The sequence below is a fragment of the Mus musculus genome, chromosome 2, assembly GCF_000001635.26.
Source record: "Mus musculus strain C57BL/6J chromosome 2, GRCm38.p6 C57BL/6J".
Lineage (NCBI taxonomy): Eukaryota > Metazoa > Chordata > Mammalia > Rodentia > Muridae > Mus > Mus musculus.
In genome coordinates this window covers 118,610,760-118,633,289 of record NC_000068.7, presented here as the reverse complement: position 1 = coordinate 118,633,289, position 22,530 = coordinate 118,610,760, and the positions used below count along the sequence as shown (strand labels likewise).

Sequence of the window (22,530 nt, the reverse complement as noted above, 5' to 3'; positions counted from 1 at the left end):
CTCTTGCAAACAAAATTGCTCTGCTGAGCTTAAAAACAAAAACAAAAACCAAACAAACATCAGGATGGCAAAGACTTCAAAGGCAAGGTGAGGAGCTGAGGACACGCCTCGGTGGTGCTGCGTTTGCCTAAGTAATGTCTATATTCAGGTTCTAAAACTGTGCGGGAAAATACACCAAGAAACCAGTCAACCAGATAACAGTAAGAAAACAAACAAAACCAAGCACAGTTATAAAATAAGGCTTTAGAATTCTAAAAAAAAAATAAAGAATTCTGTATCCAGTCATGCTACCGATAATGAAAAGACAGAGAATAAGGAATTTTCAGACCCAGAGGGTTTAAAGACCCTTTGCTTTCAGTTCCTCAGAAAGGCACTAAAGGGTGTACTTTTCCAAAATAAGAGGAATTAAACCAAGGAAGAAACGGGAGGGAAAGGGTGTCCAGGTTCCAATATAAGAAAAACAAACTGAGGTTTCCCCACAGTGATGGAGAACTGAGATTTCAAGGTATATGTGTGAAGGCTAGAATACAACCTGTCCCGAGAGGAGCAGTCCACACACTCCAGGGCCTGTTTCCTCAGAAAGAGAAAGCCGGAAGGATACCTCGTAAGCTTAGACATGAGAGCGCATGTGCACAGCCACCCCTCAGTTTTTAGCTTTGATCTTGCCCTAGAACGGTGACTGACTTTTTGGCGTCCTAGGTTTTACAGTACTACAAGGACACACTATCTCTTCTTTGCTGACTTACAAGGTGATGAGATCACAAAGGGCCCACCTCACCTTTATCATGGTTAGCTCTGCAGAGCTTCTTGGTGCCACCCAGAATAACCTGTAATCGTCACATGTTAGGTGCTCTTGCTTGATGACGTAATCCTCAGGACCTGTTGAGAAGGTTTGGTTCCATTTTAAAGTCACTGTGAATATATGTAGGTCCTTACACTTTACCTCCTGGCTTAAGTGTGAGAAGTGCTAGTGTTTTTGCCATTAAGTGGCATCTAAAATACTCTTCAAAGTTATTTATATAAAAATCCAAAGGAGCCCCAGGCAGATGGCAGTTAAGAGGACTTAGCAGTCTTGTAGAGGACTCAGGGTTAATTCCCAGCACCCACATGCCGCCTCACAACCATCTGTAAACGCAGTAAAGGGATGCAACAGGCATTACATACATGCAGGCAAAACAGTAAGTAAAATACATAAATCTAAGAAAAATACTAAAAGAGGCAAAAAAAAAAAAGAAGAAGTAGTATTGTTCCTGTGGCATGAATTATCAATGTGTTAACCTCTCTAATGCTATCTACTACAACCTAGGAGCACTTAGTGTTCAAGGGCCTGTGGCATTCAAATCACTTATGTGTATGTGCAAAAGGACAAGGACTCACACACACTACTTACCTAACTCAATCTCCTTCCCTATTTCCAGCACAGGCATCGGTCGGTCTTCCACAGAAAACTCCGCAAAAGCACTTAATTCTAGTAGGGATTTTAACAGTTGTAGGCGATACTGTGAACACCAGGGTGACTGAATAGCATCTTCTGTGGAGAAAAGAAGTTGAAAATATATATAAATTAATGTTTAAAACACAGTAGTAAAGGGCTGGACAGATAGTTAAGAGCACTTCTTCATCTTCCAGAGGAGCTGAGTTTGGCTTATGTCTCAGAGCTCACAACTGCCTATAACCCCAGCTCTAGGAGATCTGATGCCCTTTATAGCCTTTGTATGATCTGTCTGTCTGTCTCTGCCTCTCTCACAACACACACATACACACACACACACACACACACACACACACACACACACACACACACACACACACACACACACACACGGAGAGAAAGGGGGCGAGGGCCAGGCAGTAGTGGCACATATCTTTAACCCCAGCACTTGGGAGGCAGAGGCAGGCGGATTTCTGAGTTCGAGGCCAGCCTGGTCTATAAGTGAGTTCCAGGACAGCCAGGGCTACACAGAGAAACCCTGTCTCAGAAAAACAATACAAAACAAAACAAAAAAAAACAGGTGAGGGGGGAGGGAACTCCAACATTACAAAATCAACACTGCTAACCTGACCACATTCATTTGCTTTGGGCATATGAAATACGTTGAATTAGTGCTGGTTTATTTGGGAAATAGTACAACTGGGGCAGGGTCAGCCTGCGGAGGGACTAAACGGCCACTGAGCAGACTCGGAAGCTTGCTGTTGGCTGGAACACTCTACCTGCCCCGTCATTAGTCAGCTCCAGCTTTTCCAGAAGCTGAAAGCCTTTGATGGAGGATGTACTGGGAGCTGAGGAAGAAGACCTGGAGAAGCCAGATGAGTGGGTGGCCTCACGGCTCTCTTCAATAATTGGGCTGCAAGAAACAAGAGTGAAGCCATCCTCAGGACAGTATACTCCAACTTCTGTCAGAACTTTATATATCCTCTTAATAAAGATCTATTTGCTTTTACATGTGTTTTGCCTGCATGCATGTTAGTACCCCAGTGTAGGGATAGCACCCAGAGCCAGAAGATGATGTCAAATCCCTGGAAATAGAGTTCAGAGGGTTGGGAGGTACCACTGTAGGTGCTAAGAACTGAGCCCGGGACCTCCACCAGAGCAGCCAATGCTTTTAGCCACTAGCTATCTGTTTAGAGTCCAACTTTATACATTTTTAAATTATAAATTTTATACTGAACTCATCTTGTAATAGAATTTATTTTTATTGGTCTCATTTTTTCCCAAATAAGAAACAGATTAAACCTGTTTTAGATTTAGTTACTCTATGTATGTAAGCATTCTGCTCACAACTTTGTGCACCATGCATGTGTCTGTACATGTGGAGGTCAGAAAGGCCAATGGATACCCTAGAACACAGAGTTGAGAGTTATCACGTGGGTGTTGGAAATCAAACCCAGGTCCTCTACAAGAAAGTGCCCTTACCTGCTGAGCCATTTCCTTCGTTACCTGAGTCTCATAACCAGCACAATTTACTTCTTCTAATCCTCAAATCCAAACCAATCAGTAACCTTCACCGACTGTGTCCCCGGGTCAGACTTACTCCCTGATTGAGCATCTGATGGACAGTAAGAGCCGATACCTGGCCACTGCAATTGACAAGCACACAGACCAAGAGAGAAACACTCCAGTCACCTCAGTTTCTTTATGATGAGGGCCTGGTGATGAACAGTGTGATGAGCCTCGGCGGCCTTCCCATCCAGATCCTCTTCCTGCAACAGTCCCTCGGGATCAGCAGCGATGCCCTTCGAGGACAGTATCTCATGGAAAGGAGTAGATGCCAAACGAGCTGCTCTAGCAAAGTCACAAGTGTCCTCAGGGTTGGGACAGAGAGTGACGTTCCTGAAACCAGTGATGATGGCGTCTTCACTCAGAGGCTCAAGTTCTGTGAGTTCATCCTAAAGTAGCCAAACACACTTTAGCTGCAACAGTTCAACAAACGCGGTACAACACACACATATGCACGCACGCACACATTTTTTTTTTAAACTTAAGACATCAGATCATTGACATGAGATTTAGAAATAACAAACCAGGACCTCAAGTTGAAGACAATTTAAAAAGCACAGGACAGAATTGAGGAAAATGATTTTGTTAACAAAGAAAACTATACTTCATCAAAAAATATACTGGAGGGGGTGTGTGGCTCAACACATAGAAAGGCAGCTTACTGTCCTCTTCCAGACAATTTCAAGCCTTCACTGAGGAGCTGAACCCAGAACCTCCCTGAAGGCCCATCCTCCCTGGCTAGGCCGTCCACCGCACACTGGGCGGTATTCTCCAGAACACAACATGTACTGCTTGCTCTCTTCAATCGCTGTGCTCTCCATAGCAACCGGGGAACTGGCGGAATCAGAATAACTTTCCCAAATTATTTAAAACAAAGGGGAACATAATGTGTGGATTCCTTCTCTGGAAATTCAAATCTCATAAAACTGGAGTAGAGCCTGTGTGTCTTCCTTCAGTCATAAAAGTCTCCTAGGCTCTTCTGAGTCATTAGAAATTCTACATTTTTGGATATAAAATAGCATTGCCATTCACATCTGTCTAGCTATAAAATCCTGTGTACTTTATCAGAAAATATTTATCAAGAAGGTAAATAAAAAGAGAACTCTATTAACAAGTCACTGTCTTCAGCGACTTAGCTCTTTTCCTTGGTTGTGGAGGAAGAAATGCAGTTGTTGTAGCTTCTCATACCCCCACCAGCCACCCCCCTTCACCCTCCAGCAATGCCTGGGGCTCGTCTGCACAGACTTTTCCTTCCCAAAGTATCAGTAAAGCACCACCATGCCACACAGTGCCTTGGGTCTTTTTACCGTATTTGAATGCCTATATCCTGTCTTTCTACCCTGGGTGTTACTAAATCTCTACTGGTAAAGAACATGAGGGGCGTGAGCCAGCTCAGTGAGTAAAGCCACTCACAGCTGCCCTCATACACACGCAAGCACACCCCACACATAAACACAAAACATGAAAAATTAAAAAAAAAAAAAAAAGAACAGAAAGAAAAAATGGTCTATATCCATTGCTACCCAGGCATTTTACATGTATGTCGGGAAAAAAATAATTGCAAGTATGAAAAGACTGTCAAATTAGTGACACCCCCCCTCCCCCGCCCTTTAAGACTTTTAGATATGGGAGGCTGGAGAGATGGCTCAGTGGTTAAGGATACTGGCTGCTCTTCTAGAGGTCCTGAGTTCAATTCCCAGCAACCACATGGTGGCTCACAACCATCTGTAATGGGATCAGAGGCCCTCTTCTGGTGTGTCTGAAGACAGCTACAGAGTACTCATATGCATAAAATAAATAAACAATTCTTAAAAAAAAAGACTGAGATATAATTCATCACTTCACAGTGTGGTGTGCACCTCAGGGTTCTAGTGTGTTCACGCCAGTGTGCTCTTTTGGTAGAAAGCAAGCAAGCACAATGCACTCCAGCGCCTTGCGGTCGTCCTCTCCGTAATTCCCAACTGCACTGCTTTATTATGGACACTTCGTGCAAATGGAAAAATATTTCCTGTAAGTTTCTTTCTATCACACCAGACCCACACATTTCACTTTATCTTTCTGAGAGGAGAAAATGATATTACCTGTAGCAGGCAAGGAGAGCACGGGAGTCACTTCCAAAGCAGTACTCTGCAGACACATGACTTCACTTACTGACCGTGAGGGTCGACCATGCTGTAATGCAGGTCAGTCTATCATTCGTTCCTTGGAATCGTCAAGTGATAGGCCACTGTGCTAATACGTATTTGATTTATGCATTAGTTGATCACATCTAGGTTCCTCTCTCTACCATGAGTAATATTTCCATATTAACTGTGTATTAGTTTAGCTACCATGGGTATGTCATGGATGAGATATGCTGTGGCTTTTAGTAACTACATTTAACTAGTAAAAATTTTTTTCCAAGACAGGGATTCTCTGCATTGCCCTAGCTGTCCAGGAACTTGCTTTGTAGGCCAGACTGGCCTTGAACTCAGAGATCCACCTGCTTCTGCCTCAGCACTGGGATTAAAGGTGTGCACCACCACCGCCAGTCTAGTAATTATTTTATGCTTTTATTTTCTGTGCATGGATGTTTCGCCTACATGTATGTTAGCATGAGTGCAGTACCCATGAGAGCCACAACAGGGCTGTGGGCAGTTTGTAGGCTGCCAACTAGGGCTGGGAATCAAACCCAGGTTGGTCCTCTGGGAGAGCAAGTGCTCTTAAGGGCCCCTAGCTTTAACATTTTAAAGAATGACCAGTGTGTTTTACAGAAGAGACTGTTTGTGCAATGTATGAAGGTTCTAATTTTTCTATAACCTTTGCCTGCAAACATTTGTTATTATCTGTCTCCTGATTACAGGCCTGACAGCGGGTACCCTGTAGTATCTCACTGTGGCTCTAATTTGCATTTTCCTGGTGATATAATTATGAATATCTTTTTATGTGCCTAGTTCACATTAGTGATTTTAATGTTTATCAAAGTCTTTTGAACAAGACCTAGCTATGTACTCAAGGTAGCCTAAAACTTACTGCACGGCCTAGGCTGACTTTAAATCTGAGATTCTCCTCAAGTCCACTGTCCATTACAACAGGCAAATTTCAACATTTATTGAACGTTTAATGTTTGTTTTAATTTTATTACACTTACTTGTCCGTCTGTGTCAGGGAAAGTCATGCAATGGTCAGAGTCAGTTTTCTCATTTCACCATGTGGGGCCCAGGGACCAATCTCAGGCCATCAGGTGTGGCAGGCAGTACTTTCACCTGCTGAGCCATCTAACCAGCCAAATGCTAAACTACTAAGATATCTGAGTGAGATAATCCACTAAGTCCATTTATGTTAACTTACACAAATATCGGGAGACACATCCTCATTTGTGGTGCCCACTTCTGTAGTTTTGAGAACTGAAAGGGGTCTTCTCTGGGCATTGAGAACCTGTGGACCACCTGTAGCAGGACTGCGAAAAATACATATTCCAGTTAGCACTCCCTGTTATTGCATACAGAAATAACAGTAACTTCTGATTTATGCTTCTTTTTGGTTGTTTGTTGAGATAAAATTGTATTATTTATCCCAGGTCAGCCTTGAACTCATGATCCTTCTATCTCAATTCCTTCTTCCCAGCTCTGAATGTGTACACCAAAGCACCTAGCTACCCTCACTCACAAGTCTAAGATACTGGGGAACAACACGGTTTAGTGGGTAGGAATGCTTTGTAGTAGAAGCCTGCTAACTTGAGTTGTATCTGAGAGACCCAATGGTTGAAAGAGATATGCAAGTCACAAAGTTGTCCTCTGGTTTCCATATGTATAGACTGGCATGTACCGTATATTTTTTGCACATATGTATATAATACATATATACTATAAATATATATGCAAAATATGTAATAAAACTTTTAAAGGCTCTAGGATAAGGGGCTGGAGAGATGGCTTAGTGTTAAGTACTGGTTGCTCTTGCAGAGGACCTAAGTTCGACTGCCAGCACCCACACGGAGGCTCACAGCTGCTTGGTGACTCCAGTTCCAGGGGATCCAACGACCGTTTCTGGCCACCTTGGTCACACAAACTGTGTACAGCTATACACACAAGCAAAGTACCCATACACATTACTTTTTTTTGTAATTAAAATTTTTTTTAAATCTAAAATTTTAAGTTAAAAAGTGTATGTATATAGAAAGATATTATTTCTTTATAACAAACAAACCAACAAAAACAATAAAACCAAACCTTTTGTCCTTTTTGTCTGAAAGAGACTCATCAAAAATGGAGAAAGGCATACTGGAACCTATAGAAAGAGAAAAGTTTTAGAGGTATTTAATTCTTCAAGAAAACTAGAGAAAGTAATTAATTGTGCTGTTTGAAAGAAAAGCCACAATTGAAAAATGATTTTATTTTTAATTATGTATGTATGTATGTATGTATGTATGTATGTATGTATGTATGTATGTATGTATGTATGTGTCTTGTGTATGGGTATATTATATACAGATCAGTGAGTTCAGATGTCACAAAATGTATGACTGGGAACCAGACATGGGTCCTCTGGAGCAGCATGTACTCCTAACCACTAGGCCATCTCTCCAGCCCTAGATTTGTTTGTATAAGAAAAAGACATATAAATGTAAAGTTCATTTCATAATAATTATCCAACCATGAATGATCTTAATTCTTCTATGTTCCCCAGCCTTGCTACCAACCCCCAAATCCAACCCAACACTGATCCAGAACACTTCATTTTATCTGCAAATGTTTCAGTATGTTTTCTAAGCTTTTTTAAAGGCTCTTTTTATTATTTAAGACATAATATCTATATAACTAACAATCGCTGAATACCTGCCAGTTGTACATTTTAGAAACCATTTCCAATGTATTTTTAAAATGTGTCTGAATTGGAAATGCATAATTTGATCTGTATATTGTTGATGAGTCAAATGCTTTCTGAGGCTGATGATTTTTTTTGAGGCTTTTGTCACTAAACCTGACAACCTGAGCTTGATCCTGGAACCGACTTCGGAAAGTTGTCCTGAGCGTCACTTGTGGCATGCTATGCAAGTGCACACATACACAGATAAACAAATATATAGATAAATATGAGAATAAATCTTCTACTGTTATATTTATTTTTGATTTCTTCATGCTGGGTCTTGCCACTATCTTCCCCGTGTTGTTGAACACGCATCTCCCTGCTTGTGCCCTCTGATATTATAGGCTAGAATTAGAGGACACTAGGTTGATGTTTTACAAAAACTACTTTTAAGTGGCTATTCATGTTTTTACCACTTAAAACATCTTAGTGCACATCAAAACTTTCTGTTTAATATCACTGCTGAGCCGTCTTACCACCCTTAGGTCTCCTTTTACTTATATTTTTCATAGCTTATAGTTTTGGTTTTTTTTTTTTTTTTTTTTTTTTTTAGTAACTTGTAGACAACAATAATCACTGATGCAAAAAAAAAAAAAAACTGAGAGGAAAATGTGGAGTCTTTTTCAACTGAGATTAACAGATGGGAAGCCTAATACTTTTAGCATATTGTTAGCAGAAAAGAAAACCAACCTGAATATAAACTAGTTTGCGACACTCCCCTCCCAAGAGCTGCTCTCCTCACAGAGCTGACTGCTGGGTACTCCTGTTATGCTCGTCTAAGTGCAGAGTAAAATAACTGTTTATCTTCCATAAGTATCAGCATATTTGTGTAGTCACAGTGACTGTGTGAGGTCAGTGGGTTCTGGGGATAAAAACACAGGTGATTTGGGCTCTACAAGTGCCTTAACCTGTCAGGATACTCTGCTGGCCCTAAACTAAGTATTTCAAAGAAGTGAAAAATCTTATGAAAATATTCTCTCAAATCACATGTAATAAATAGTATGTGTCCGCTCTGTCTTCTTATAATTACTTTACTATAGTTAAGAAAAGCATTTCCTGCTACTATGTAATATATTTGTTGTATTTCTCAAAATGCTGTCAAATACAACTTACCTTTAGAATCAGGCTGTTCTTGCAAAATGTTCTCAGCAGGTGAAATTTCCCTGTGAAGAAATTTGTTAAAAAGAAAAAAAAAAAAGTGTTCAATACCCACAAGAACCACCTTCTGTTTTAGAGTGAAGTTCACATTGTCCAGGGCAGGCTCCAGCTAACATGGCCGGTGGACAGGGGTCTGGAACTGCTACCTCCCCAAAGCAGCTGCCTCACAATCAGCCATACTGCTTTTAAAGTCTGAGGACTTCCTATTAAACACACTCTTGTTCATCCAATTGAAGAGGAAACCACTACACACTGAAAATGCTATGAATATATGCGATAACACAGGAACAGTTAAAGCAGATTACAGTAAGTTAAGCCACCAGCTTTACAAGACAAAAATAACAGCACCACAGAAGGCACATGTCAGTGTGAGCAGGAGATATTTTGTGTGGTAATTATTTGAGCTTTGATTTTTGTTTTTTTAAGACAGCATTTCTCTACGTAATCCTGGCTGTCCTGGAACTCACTCTATAGACCAGGCTGGCATCAAACTCAGAGATCTGCCTGCCTCTGCCTCCTGAGTACTGGGATTAAAGGTGTGTGTCACACCATGCCCAACTTTGAGTTTTTGATTTTATTAGTATATATCCAATGTGCACAGTGTTGGACTGGGGCTGGTAAGGACACTTCATGTAAGTATGTGGTGCGCTTCAGGTGTGTGTTCTCACCCCCAGTTTGCTTTTCTGAGACACTCTTACCAGACTGTAACCATTAGACTGACCGATCACTCTGCCTTGGCCACCTGAGTACTAGAGTCAGGTAGGGGACATGCACTACCACTGGTCTACTTCTGAGTGAGGGTGGGGACAGGGACTCATGTACCCCAGGCTGGGCTTCCGCCTTGAATTCTTGATCCTCCTGCCTCCACCCCCAAGTGCTAGGGTTACAGGCATGTACCACTGTTGGCTCAACAAACATTTATTTTTATTTTCACCAAGGAAAAGGCAGCAGCATACATTCCCTCTTAGCATGGAACCTCATGTTAACGTTTGTACAACTCATCACTCAGGACTGTGAAAGGTCAAGGAGATGGCAAGTGGCCAGAATCAAGTTTGTTCTATGATCTGTGAGCACCTTGCCTTCCATCACAACGGTCTTACCTAGGATTCGAGCTTAGTGGACAGATGGAACAGGACAGAGGAACTCCCGACATTTCCTGAGGCCCCGAAGCAATCTGCAATCTGGCTGGGTCCTCTGTAGGCATCTTCTCTTCTTGCTGCTTATATTAACATAAATAAGACAAATGTCCCTCCCGTACAGAAAATGCTATTTTTAAGTTACAGTGCTAAAATTTACTTTACCACTTCCTAGACATCTGCCAACCACATCAGACAAAAGGTCTCTTATTGAGAGAATCTCTTGTGTAGTGTACGGAAGCATCACCTATCAATAAAAAGCTGACTGGCCAATGAGCTAAGGCAGGAAATAGAAGGTAGGAGTTCCAATAGGAGAATAGAGTCAGGCACAAGAAGAGATTTGCCCCAAACTCTTGAGGAGACAGACACATGAACCAAGGAGAGCTAAGTAACCACACGGCAGGACTTAGACTAGTTTAAACTGGATAACTGGGTTATAAGCTAGTAGGAATGAGCCAAAGCTTGTGGCCTAGGCATCCATTCATAAATAACTCAGTCTCAGAGTCACTAGTTCGGGAACTTGGACTTGGGTAGAAAGCCTGTGGTTACAGTGCGATAGTTTAGGTTCCTCGTCACCTCGGTACTGTTGTACTCAACTGAGCAGTGGTAAATATATATTGAATTTTAAAAATTAACCCCATTTTAATGGACCATGACTAAAATAGAAAGTTAATATCAGCATTAACAACAAAAATGTAATCGGAAAGTCAATGAATTACATCGCTTAGTTCACAGGCCATAAATCCCATTCAAAGCCACTTGTGAAATTACTTTCCTGCTACTAGTAACTAAGAAACTGCCATTTTTTTTTTAGGTTGGGTATGTACATCAAAGCCTGGCATGCTTGAGTTTTCTGTATTAAAAAACAGTAAAATAAATAAATAAATGAAAGGAACGTGTACCTGGCCCCCAGCTCCTTCTTGCTGAACAGCCTGCATTGCCTTCAGCCTCCTCTCCATCTCTTCGATCTGCTTCTGCATCTCCTCCCTCTTCTTTGCACTGGTCAACAGCTCGGCTGCAAACAGTGAAATTAGCTGAGCCATTTCTTTTCACGATTCATCCTGTAAAAACTGCCTCTGAGGCTCATACCCTCAGCGTACAAATCAATATTAACGAAAAGGAGCAGTGGAGGAGAACGCCCTCGATTTGAGGTCTGCTTCTCTATTCTTTTATGTATCTAGTCTAGAAAAAGAGGAACAGCTGCAATGCACAGGTACAACGGAAAATAGGTCCCAATGATACCAAGTCCTTGGCCATACGAAGCTAATATCCAAGTATGTCAGGATCACAAAAAGTAATAAGAGAATCATTTAGTGTTCTCAGCTAACTTGGGCTATAAGCAAGACTTTCTCAGAAACGCCAAAAGTATCTATACAACAGGGCATGGAATGCAGCTTAGTTGGTAGCGTGCTTGCCTAGCATGAAACCCTGGGTCTGTAAGAACAAGGCTCAGTGATGCATGCCTGTAAGCTCGGTCCTTGGGAGGTAGAGACAGGAAGATTCAAAGTCAATATCATCCCTAGATACACAGCAGTTCAAGGCCAGACTAAGTTAGTTACAGGAGTAGATTTCTTAAACAAATAAACAAGCAAAACACCCCCCAAACATAGCCCAGTGATAGATCACTTGATTTACAGTGCAAGCCTGAAGCGCAATACTTAGTATAGCAAAAATGTCAAACAGCAACAGTACCAAACGGAGGGTACTTATGGAGATGCTTAGGAGATGAAGATACGCAGGTGGGGCGGAGCGAGGCGGGAGTGATGGTTCAGTGAGCACCGCCTGCTCTTCCAGAGGTCCTGATTCAATCCCCAGCAACCACATGGTGGCTCACAACCATCTGTAATGGGATCCGATGCTCTCTTCTGGCATGCAGGTGTACATGCAGATAGAGCACTCCTATACATAGTAAGTAAATCTTAAAAAAAAAAAAATAAAAGGCCATGTAGGTCATATCTACTAAAAACCAGTGATTTTTTTGATAAAATGCAATGATAAGGCTAAAACTGAATGATGAGGGATCAGTCATATAAAGATTTAGGAGAAGTCTGTCAATACAGGAAGACTACTGTATTGAACAATCCAGGAAAGCCAGCTTGCTTATAGCTTCTCAGAAGGAAAGCAGTAAAAGGTGGGGTTGGAGAGGTAGACATGTGGTATTGTGAAGAAACAGGCACTGGATTTGGCAAAAGGGCCTCTGACGACCATGAACAGAGAGATTACCTATGAGAACACTGGCAATGAGAAGACTGGGAAGTCGGGTTGGGAAGATGGCTCGGTGTGAGTGCGCCTGCCATGCAAGCACGACAGCTGCACTTTAGATGGGGATTCCCCAGAGCAAACTGGCTAGCCACACTAGTCATAGACAAGCTCTCAAGTGATGGAGGGAAAATCCCAGCGTCACACAAATGTGCATGCATATGCATACACGTATATAACAGTAATTTCCAACCCCAATAAGCCCGTATAAAAAACACACAATCCAGTTATTATATTTATACACTATATGCCTAGATTGGGCAGATCTAGCACTATACAAGCTCATTCCTCAGCTATGAGCCTTTGCTACTTGCAGTTTCTTCTGGCCATGTGGTTCTGCTCCATCTTCTTTCTCCTTCCCTTCTTCTGTCCTCCCCTCTCCTTCCTTCTCTCCTTCCACCTTTGTCCTCCACTGTCCAATCACAGGCTCTAGCCTTTATTTGACCAAATAAAATGAGGAAAAGGTTCACACGGGATCCCCAGAGTACAGGATCCATCCACTGCTGGCAGGTGGGAGGGAAGTCCCACCTGAGGAGGCAGAATTAACATCGGAATACAAACAGCACCAGAGCAACCAACAGCATGGGGTGTATGTGCTTGTTTGAATAAGAATGGCTCTGAAAAGCTCCTATATTTGAATGTTAGTCAGGGGGTGAACTTTGGGGTTTCAAAAGACCAAGCCAGGCCCTGTGTCTCTCTCTTCCTGTTGCCTGCAGATCCAGATGTAGACAGGTAGCTCCTTCTCCAGCACCATGTCTGCCTCAGTGCCACCATGCTCTCCACCCTGACAATGGACTAAACCTCTGAAACTGTAAGCAAGCTCCAATTCATTATGTTCTTTTTAAGAATTACTAATGCCTTGGTCATGGTGTCTCTTCACAGAAATAGAACAGTAACTAAGAAAGAATGCAAACCCTGCCCCCTCCCTACAACACACACATACACAGGAGAAGAATAAGAGATGGACAGAAAGATGGCTCAGTGGATAAAAGCCCTTGCCACTCCAAGATGCAGTCCTAACAACCTAAGTTGTCTCCAGAGCCCATGTTACCGTAGAGAAAACTCCACAGTAATGACTTCTGCCCCCCACCCACAGTGCATGCCACGCCCTCCCCTGCCCTGAATAACAGGAGTAAGGTGTTTGTTGTTGCTGTTTGCTTTTTTAAAGAATAGGAAGTTTGCGGGCAGAGGTGGCGCACACCTTTAGTCCCAGCGCTTGGGAGGCAGAGGCAGGCAGATTTCTGAGTTCGAGGCCAGCCTGATCTACAGAGTGAGTTCCAGGACAGCCAGGGCTACACAGAGAAACCCTGTCTAGAAAAAAAAAAAAAAAAAAAGAATAGGAAGTTTGCTCTTTGGGGAAGCAGAATGATGAGCTAATGGCTCGAGAAGACCTTTGGGATAATAATGCCCTTCAAAACAATGGGAACCTAGGTTACTACAACAGTGGGGGAGAAAAGCTGGAGGGAAGGAGAACCGTTCCAGACAAATAGCTGCCGCGAGAAAGACAGACTCTAAACTACCAAATGAGATGCTTCAGGTCTTTCAATGAACTGTGGGAGAAAACCAGAGCTGCAGATGCAAGACTTGAAAACTTGAGACAAAATTGAATTTATCTACCCAAATCCCACTGAACCTCAGCACAGAGATTTCTGTGAATAAAATGTTTCACCTTCTATATAGTAGGTATGACCTAGAAATTTTCCTTAGAAAAATATTTTTATCGAGGTACTTTGTTAACTTGGCTCTTTGGGAGTTTGGGGGTATTTCCTGTGCCAGAGACTAACTGAACACAGGTCTACACACACAGTCACTGAGCTTCACCCCTCAGCTTAGTGTCTATTTCTTCCGGGAAGTCCCACCTTCTACTTTCTGCCTTTGCTAGGGGCAAAAACATCAGTGTTTGATTGGCAGGTAATGCTTTTACATAGTGCACAAGAGATTATCTCTACCCTTTATGTGCACAGGTGTTTTGCCTGCATACAACTGTGTACTACTGTGTACTTGATGCCCCAGAGGCCAGAGAAGGATGTTGGGTGTGAACATGTGTGCTGGGTAGTGACCCTGGGTCCTCTGTAAGAGCAGCTAATGCTCCTGACTGCTGACATCTCTCCAGGCCTCCAGTTCCTGACTTCAAAAGGCAGTACTCAGTCTGTGTAGTGGTACACACCTTTAATCCCAGCACTCGGGAGGCTGAGACCAGTCAGGTCTACATAGTGAGATAAGACTGTCTCAGAACAAACAAACAAACAAAGCCTCACTCAGCTGGCCCCTTGCTTTGCAACCATGTCCTCTTCCCACACAGGCACAGAGGGCCCATTTTCTAATACAGTATTTGAAATGTATTTTACCCTCTTGTTCTAACGCCCTAAAGTCTCCAGCATTCCCTCTCCTGTGTATCTCCTGCTCCATCAGCTGCCTCTAACACCAGAACACATGGCTCCAGGACAAGAACTGCTTTCTGGTCTCCTTTCTTTCCAAATCTTCCCTTAATTTCAGAATAAGATAATGACTTGAAAAATAATAGAAATAAATATTCTAAGTCACTTAGAGATGACTGAATATGTTAATATAAATAAGCTTCGAGAGCAACTGAGACCAAGTGTGTCAGGCAGCATCCAGGAAGGTACTTAAGGAGGAGTGCAGCTGACGCACACACTGCCTCTGTTGTGCAATGGGTGCTCCTATAGTCAGAGCACCTCTTCTCTTACTCTTGAGCGCAGGCTGTTTTCTCAAGAAAAACGTTTTATAGGAGGCAGCAATAACAATTCAGCACACACACACACACACACACACACACACACACACACACACACACACACACACACACACACGGGGTGGAGGTGTGGGGGTGTGGTGGTGGAAGCTACACAAGCAATAGAAACACCAGCACACGAAGGTACAATAAGGGAGGCAACCTCTCAGACTTGCAGTTATTTCTTCTAACAAGTCCCATACCTTCCCTTCGTTCTTTCAGCTTCTTTCGGAACACTTCAGCTCGGATCTCCTCAAAGGAGAACTCCCCAACTCCGGCATAGATCTTCTCCTTACAGTACATCATCTTCTCCTTCTTCTCCTCACAGCCTTGCTGATGACTCTGAACTCTCTGCAAGGGGTCTCCTTCTTCTCTCCCTGGCTTCCTGGTGCTGAGAACATGGTTGATACTAGGCTCAATCTTGCATGGTGTCCTAAGGAAAGGAAATAATTACCACTCAATCAAAAGCCAACGTGCGTTACTTCTTAGTTATTTTGCCCAAACAGATGGACAACACCAGCAGCAGGAAGACATGTGATTTGTTCCCCAAACAAAAACAAGCAAAGAGAGAGTTCAAACGGGGCTACGATTAACTCACAAGCAGCACAGAGATCATGCTCTAGAGCTCAGTGGTGAGGCCCTGGCCTACATCAAGGCAGAGTTTGGTCCCCAACACTAGGGTGGGAGGTGTGAGTTCTGAGGGCCACCGTGCTTTGAAGAGAATCAGTAGCAAGTTAGGTCATCCAGCCCACATGACCACATACTAAAACCTCTTAAACCTGAGCCACAGTAACCCTTTCTGTTTAGGAGCTGGTTGCTTCAGGCATTTGTGACAGTGACTGGGAACTGCTTAACACAGTTAGGCTGGAGAACTCCAGCAAAGAATGATTCTCTTAACATGAAGAGCAACTACAAGTCACTAAGAAAAACCACCTGACTGGGCATGGGGGCTTGAGCATAATCCCAGCGTCAGAGGTCTCTGCCCTCCACATGTGCACTAGAGCATGCTCATCCACACACCCCATACACACACACCCCATACACACACACCCCATACACACACCCCCTACACACACACACACCCTACACACACACACCCCCTACACACACACACCCCCTACACACACACACCCCTACACACACCCATACACACACACCCCCTACACACACACACCCCCTACACACACACATCCCATACATACACATCCACACACATCCCATACATACACACATACATACACCCCATACACACCCACACCATACACACCATATACACCACACACACACACACACACACACACACACACACACACACACACACACACAAACAAATTTTTCAAAAAGGAGCCAGAGTGGTTTAGGGAGGCAAAGGCAGGTGGATCTCGGTGAGTTCAAGGCCAGCCTGGTCTACAAAGTAAGTTCCAGGACAGCCATTGTATATAGTGAAACCTGTCTCAAACAAACAAACAAACAAAAAAAACCAAATAAATTTAAATTTAAAAATGAAATTGACATAAAGCTTAATATCAATTCTATAAAGGTTCTTTCTAATGGCTTCCTGTGTTTTATGCTTAGACAATATTTTTGATCAAAATTGTACTCAATTTGCATTCCTATGATGCCTATCACATAGTGTGAGTTACAAATTAGCTATGAAGCTAAAAGTATATTGTATTATGTGACTTTAATCCCAGCACTTGGGAGGCAGAGACATAGGAATCTGAGTTCAAGGCTAGCATGGTCTACACAGGAACTTTATCATAAAAAAAAAATTAAAATACACATACTAGCTATGAGGAAATTCTTATATTGAAACAGAATTGAACCTAGCATTAGAACTCACAATCTTTAAAGATTAAAGCATGGAGTGATTATTTATCTACCATTTTGCCTAACTCTTCTTATAACAAGAATATTAGGGGCTGAAGAGCTGGCTCAGCAGTTGAAAGCTCTTGTTCCTCCAGAGGACTGAATTCCCAGCACCCACACTGTAGCTCACAAATGTTTGTAAATCGCGTCCCAGAGAATTCAATGCTCTCTTCTGACTGCTTTCTGACACCAGACATGCATGTGTAGCACACACATGCACACATGCAGGCAAGACGCTCATACATATTATTAAATCTAGAAAAAAAATTCTTTTAAAGTGTCAAGGATTGCTGGGCAGTGGTGGCGCACGCCTTTAATCCCAGCACTTGGGAGGCAGAGGCAGGCGGATTTCTGAGTTCGAGGCCAGCCTGGTTTACAAAGTGAGTTCCAGGACAGCCAGGGTTACACAGAGAAACCCTGTCTTGAAAAACCAAAAGAAAAAAAAAAGTGTCAAGGATTATGGAGAAAAGAGACACCCAGAAGAGAAAAACGGGGTAAGACTAAAACTCCACTGTGTGATAGATACTGTCAGTAACAAAGCGGCATTTCTCGCGTGGATCTATCTCAGCGGCTATTTCTGCTACAGCAAGAGCACCAGAACCCTAAGTTCACTAGCATAGACAACAAGTACAAAGGAGACACAGGTATATCTGGCGTCACTCCCTCCGAGATGCGCTGGGACTCTCAGGCATCCTTAGCGCCCTCTCCTCTGCACATGATCTGGAAGCACTCACATGACTGTCTGCTGGGCGCTCTCTTCCACGTACGGCGTAAAGCTGGGAAGCACGCTGGGAATCGACGTCACAGAGGCTGGATTGTCATGAGGCTAAGAATGGAGAAAAAAAGTTAAAATGTATGCAGACAACCTCTAAATAGTCTAGGAGTTAAGCAGTGTTAGAACACAGCCAGGCGGGGTGGTGCACAAGTATAATGCTAGCACAAGGAAAGCTGAAGCAGGAGCATGGAGAGTTGAAGGCCAGCCTGGGCTGCCCAGCAAGTTCAAGGCTAGACTAAGCTAAATAGTGAGAGCCCATATCAAACACACAAAGCAAGCAACTCAAACAAGAACAAACCAAGAGACCAACCAACTCCAAATCAGACTGGCAGATCCCCTGAGTCCTCACCCTGCGTCCCGCCGGCCTGTCTGTGCTCCATGGGCCTGGCTGAAGTTCGTTCTCTTTGGCCCTGGGCACAGGGGGTGCCATCCATGGCTGGGCTACAGGCTTAGATAACTCCGTTCTAGACGCGGTATCGGCATTTTCATCAAAAACGGTGATCCTGCGATTACCGTGTACTGGCTGGGGAACTGCATTTAGGAACCCTCTGCTCTGACCTGGAGCTAGGAGAGAAAGGTGATGACAATGTCATGTAAAAGCTTTAATTATTAACATAGATGCCATATAAGATACACACTCTCTGCTCTGAATTAAGAGGGATACCTCCTCGCAATGAGATTTAAAAGTTTTTTTGTTTTTTTTTAAACCTTAAGGCAGAGAGGTAGCTCAGAGCACATACTGTTCTTGCAGAAGGCCTGAGCTGAGCTCCCAGCACCCACATGGAGTGGCTCACAACTCTTGAAATCCCAGAAGCCCTCCTCTGGCCTCCAGGGGCACCTGCACTCACATGCACATATCTATACACAGACCCACAAACATACTAATCACTAAAAATAAATAAATCTTAGTAAGAAATAGTAATAAGTTCTCAGTGATTCAACTAGTAACATTTTTATACGTTTTCTTTACTTTTCCCTTTGTCCTAACACTTCAGTCTTCTCTTTAAGATTTATCTTCACAGACTGGAGAGATGGCTCAGTGGTTAAGAGCACCGACTGTTCTTCCCAAGGTCCCGAGTTCAAATCTCAGCAACCACATGGTGGCTCACAACCATCAGTAATGAGATCTGATGCCCTCATCTGGTGCTACAGTGTACTTACATATAATAAATGAATAAACAAATAAATGTTTAAAAAAAAGACTTATCTTCACTATTTCTAATTTTGTGTAAGGGTGTGTCTGCATGTGAGTATATGCATATGAACATAGGTGCCCATGGAGGTGAGAGGTATGGGTCACCTGTAGCTGGAGTTACGTACGGCTGTCATCTGCCTGATATGAATGCTGAGAACACAACTCGGGCTCTTTGTAAGAATAACAAGTGCGCTTAACCACTGAGCACTTTCCAGTTCCTGAGCCTTCTCTCCGACCTGTACTTCAGATTTTATGTCTTTGTTTTTGAGACAGAGTCTTGCTATATAGTGATGGCTAGCTTCAAACTCAGATCTGCCTGCCTCTGTCTCCAAGCATTATATGAAAGCAGTCCACTACCACACGTCAGGCATCCTCTCATAACTTAAAAAGCCTTACAACCTTTTTCAATCGTCATTGTAGCACTGCCTACTGTCATGTCCTTTGGCTGGTTAATTTTCAGGTGTATTTTGGGTTGTTTTGGTTTTTGGTTTTTTTGGGTTTTTGTTTTGTTTTTGAGGCAGGGTTTCTCTGCGTAGCCCTGGCTGCCCTGGCACTTACGCTACAGACCAGGCTGGCCTGGAACTCAAGGGATGCGCCTGCCTCTGCCTCCCGAGTGCTGGGTCAACAGCATGGACCACCACAACCAGCACACTGTCTAGTTTTATCAGGAGCTACCCTAAGTATTTTTCAGGTTTCTATTTTATCTTACTTGATGTACTAGAACCAAAACCCCAGAACCAGCCCACTTACTAGGGGACCTTCTACTGTGAGAGCGGTTTCAAGCTTTACTGTGATCGACATCATGGAATAGCCTCTGACAGCACACACTCCCTACACCCCAATTCTAGGCTTTCCAATCCACATTTTGATTGCTGTTAAAATGATACCAGTAAAGGGGTAAGGGAAACCAGTTTGGTTAACATGTCCGACTGTCATAAATTCAGGTAACAAAAGCTTATTTTCCTCTGTACTTTCTGGACAATGTTAAAAAGTCACTGTTAATTAAAAAGAGGGGGGAAAGTTTGTGCCAGATGTGGGGCACTGCCAATAATCCTAGCACTTGGATGGGGAAGCAGAAGGATCAGGAGTTCAAGGCCAGACTGCAACATACAGCAAGTTTGAAGCCAACTTAAACTACATGAAACCCTGACTCAATAAAAGAGAAAGACACATTGCTTACCATCTCTTGGGTGTACAAGAGTAAACATTTCTGGTGCTAAACAGCTGAAATGGTATTACCTACTCCTCTAAGGAGTTAGCACACTCAAGCTTTATTTTGACAATACTGATCATTTTTCACATCTTTCAACTACATTTGAAAATGTCACATCTCCAGTATCAGCCTCATTCTCAGTCACAACGTAAAGACTATGCCTCTGGCCTTCCTACACCCTATGATAATAGCTCTCTTTTGGCTTTCCCTTTTGCTACCTAGGATTCAGGAAACCAGGCAGCATCCACACATGCATTTATGTGCATTTATGTGCTGCTTCTTACATCATTTGCCACCTCAAGAGACCACAGGCTCTCCAAAATGACATCTGACAAGCTCACCCACCTTTCAGAGCACCTCCGACACGGCTGATGGGCGCTCTGGCCATCTTCTTCCCTCTGCTCTTCAGCTCAGCTAGCGAGCTTCTCTGTGGTTCAGAAGGCTCCAAAGCCTCCTCCTCTTCATTCCCAAGGGCCAAGAAAGCTTGTCGCGACACTCGAGACTGGAACTGTCTACAGCAAGACAAAGGACAACCAGTTCTCACCAGGTTTTACATTTCTTTTTTTTTTTTTTTTTTTTTTTAAAGATTTATTTATTTATTGTATGTAAATATACTGTAGCTGTCTTCAGACACACCAGAAGAGGGAGTCAGATCTTGTTACGGATGGTTGTGAGCCACCATGTGGTTGCTGGGATTTGAACTCTGGACCTTCGGAAGAGCAGTCGGGTGCTCTTACCCACTGAGCCATCTCACCAGCCCAGGTTTTACATTTCTAACTTGTTAATGCTAACAGTAAGAACAAATGAGAAAAAAATGTAGAACTATTTCAAGAAAACTTAATTCTCTAGGAATCAGGAGGCAAGCTTATGACATAAGGACATCCTGACTAGAGTCCCTTAAAATTGACAAGTGACCAATTGAAGAGACTCTAAAAATCATCACCAGGTTGATCTGAGGACCAGCTAAGACTAGAAACTTGGTGAAACCCACAGTTTCTCAACAACTTTTTATTATGTATCTGAAAACAAAATGTGCAGAGTTGTGTCAAGAGTAAATGAGTCCCCAAATACCCTTCAGCCTGGCCAACCAATTGTTAGAATCCTGCCGCATCTACCCCTCCCCAACACGCAGATTTTCTTACCCAAATGAAATGAGTTTACACACATGACATTTTACTTTAGCACAGCTGGCAGAAACGTGAAAACTAAACTTCTATGCTGTTGCTGCTACAACTTTAAAGTATCGAAAAAACAAAGAATAGATTGTAGGTGCCAAGTAGGGCACATCACAGTCACTTCCACCTCTCTCTTTTCCAACCACTTAAACTTAAAACTCTAGTCACATAAAAAGAGAAAGCCATGACTCTGGGAGGTTAACAACGCAAGCAAGCTGCAGGATCGGGGTGCACACATCCTCCGTGAGCTGCAGAGGGTCAGAGTGCACATCCTGTGTCCTGTTTTCTCTTATAGTTTTGACCTCCAGAGACGGGAATTTGGGAAACTTTCAACTCCTTGAGAAACCCTACCTTTCTGGCCTACGGAGTGGGAATGGTATTCCGAGGGCCAGAACTACTAGAATATTGGCATGCCATACATATGCTGAAGACTAGGAACTCTTAACTCCCTCCTCTCGGCTCACTACTGAGCTACAGACATAGAAAGACTTTGAGAACTGAACTATGACATAATCCTCTGCCCAAGTCTCCATAAGCCAAGCAGCACATGTAGGAGACAAACGAAAACAGCATCCCAAAGGTCTTAAAGCTCAGCCGACAATAGATTAACCATTGCTGGAAAGTGAGAAAGAATTTGAGACATCCGGAACTCAGTTACCGAGACAACATCACTCACTCTCCAGAGAGGAGGATCAAGCACACTATCAGAATGAATGCCCTGGAAGTAATTCGTAATCCCTTGACACATATTAAAAAAAAAAAAGATGACTAATTCTCAAAGGAAAAAAAAACAAGTAACAAATACCAATATCAAGATTATCCAGACATTGATGAGATTTTAAAATAGCCATTATAACTATGATTCATCAGATAAAAACCAATTCTTTTAATTTTATGTGTCTGGTATTTTGCCTGCATTTACATCTGTGTACCATACGTGTGCCTGGTGCCTGTGGAAGCCAGAGGAGGGTATCAGATCCTCTGATCCTCTAGAAAAAGCCGCCATGTTGTGCTAGAGACTATAGAAGATAGACTAGACAGAAACACAAAAAGCTTAATTCATACAATAGAACTTTTCAAATGTGAAAATTTTTATTCTATAAGATAGTTAAAAGAATAATGAATGAGGCCATAGTTCCATTTCCTAATACT

General features: G+C 42.8%; 1 protein-coding gene across 2 annotated transcripts in view; it reads right to left on the bottom strand.

Annotated features, from left to right (window-relative positions):
- Bub1b (BUB1B, mitotic checkpoint serine/threonine kinase) overlaps positions 1 to 22,530 on the bottom strand; it is a 43,391-nt gene that overhangs the window by 8,303 nt on the left and 12,558 nt on the right. Inside the window, exons 6-18 of one of the 2 annotated variants that reach the window (XM_006498622.3) lie at positions 20,549 to 20,715; positions 18,145 to 18,359; positions 17,755 to 17,846; positions 15,355 to 15,584; positions 11,043 to 11,155; positions 10,105 to 10,223; positions 8,960 to 9,009; positions 7,210 to 7,267; positions 6,329 to 6,437; positions 3,125 to 3,387; positions 2,212 to 2,345; positions 1,391 to 1,531; positions 779 to 879 (exon numbers count right to left, since the gene is read on the bottom strand). In XM_006498622.3, the coding sequence (XP_006498685.1) occupies positions 779 to 879; positions 1,391 to 1,531; positions 2,212 to 2,345; positions 3,125 to 3,387; positions 6,329 to 6,437; positions 7,210 to 7,267; positions 8,960 to 9,009; positions 10,105 to 10,223; positions 11,043 to 11,155; positions 15,355 to 15,584; positions 17,755 to 17,846; positions 18,145 to 18,359; positions 20,549 to 20,715 (1,792 nt within the window). The remainder of the gene's footprint in view (positions 1 to 778; positions 880 to 1,390; positions 1,532 to 2,211; positions 2,346 to 3,124; positions 3,388 to 6,328; positions 6,438 to 7,209; positions 7,268 to 8,959; positions 9,010 to 10,104; positions 10,224 to 11,042; positions 11,156 to 15,354; positions 15,585 to 17,754; positions 17,847 to 18,144; positions 18,360 to 20,548; positions 20,716 to 22,530) is intronic. The other variant, NM_009773.3, reaches the window with a different exon arrangement.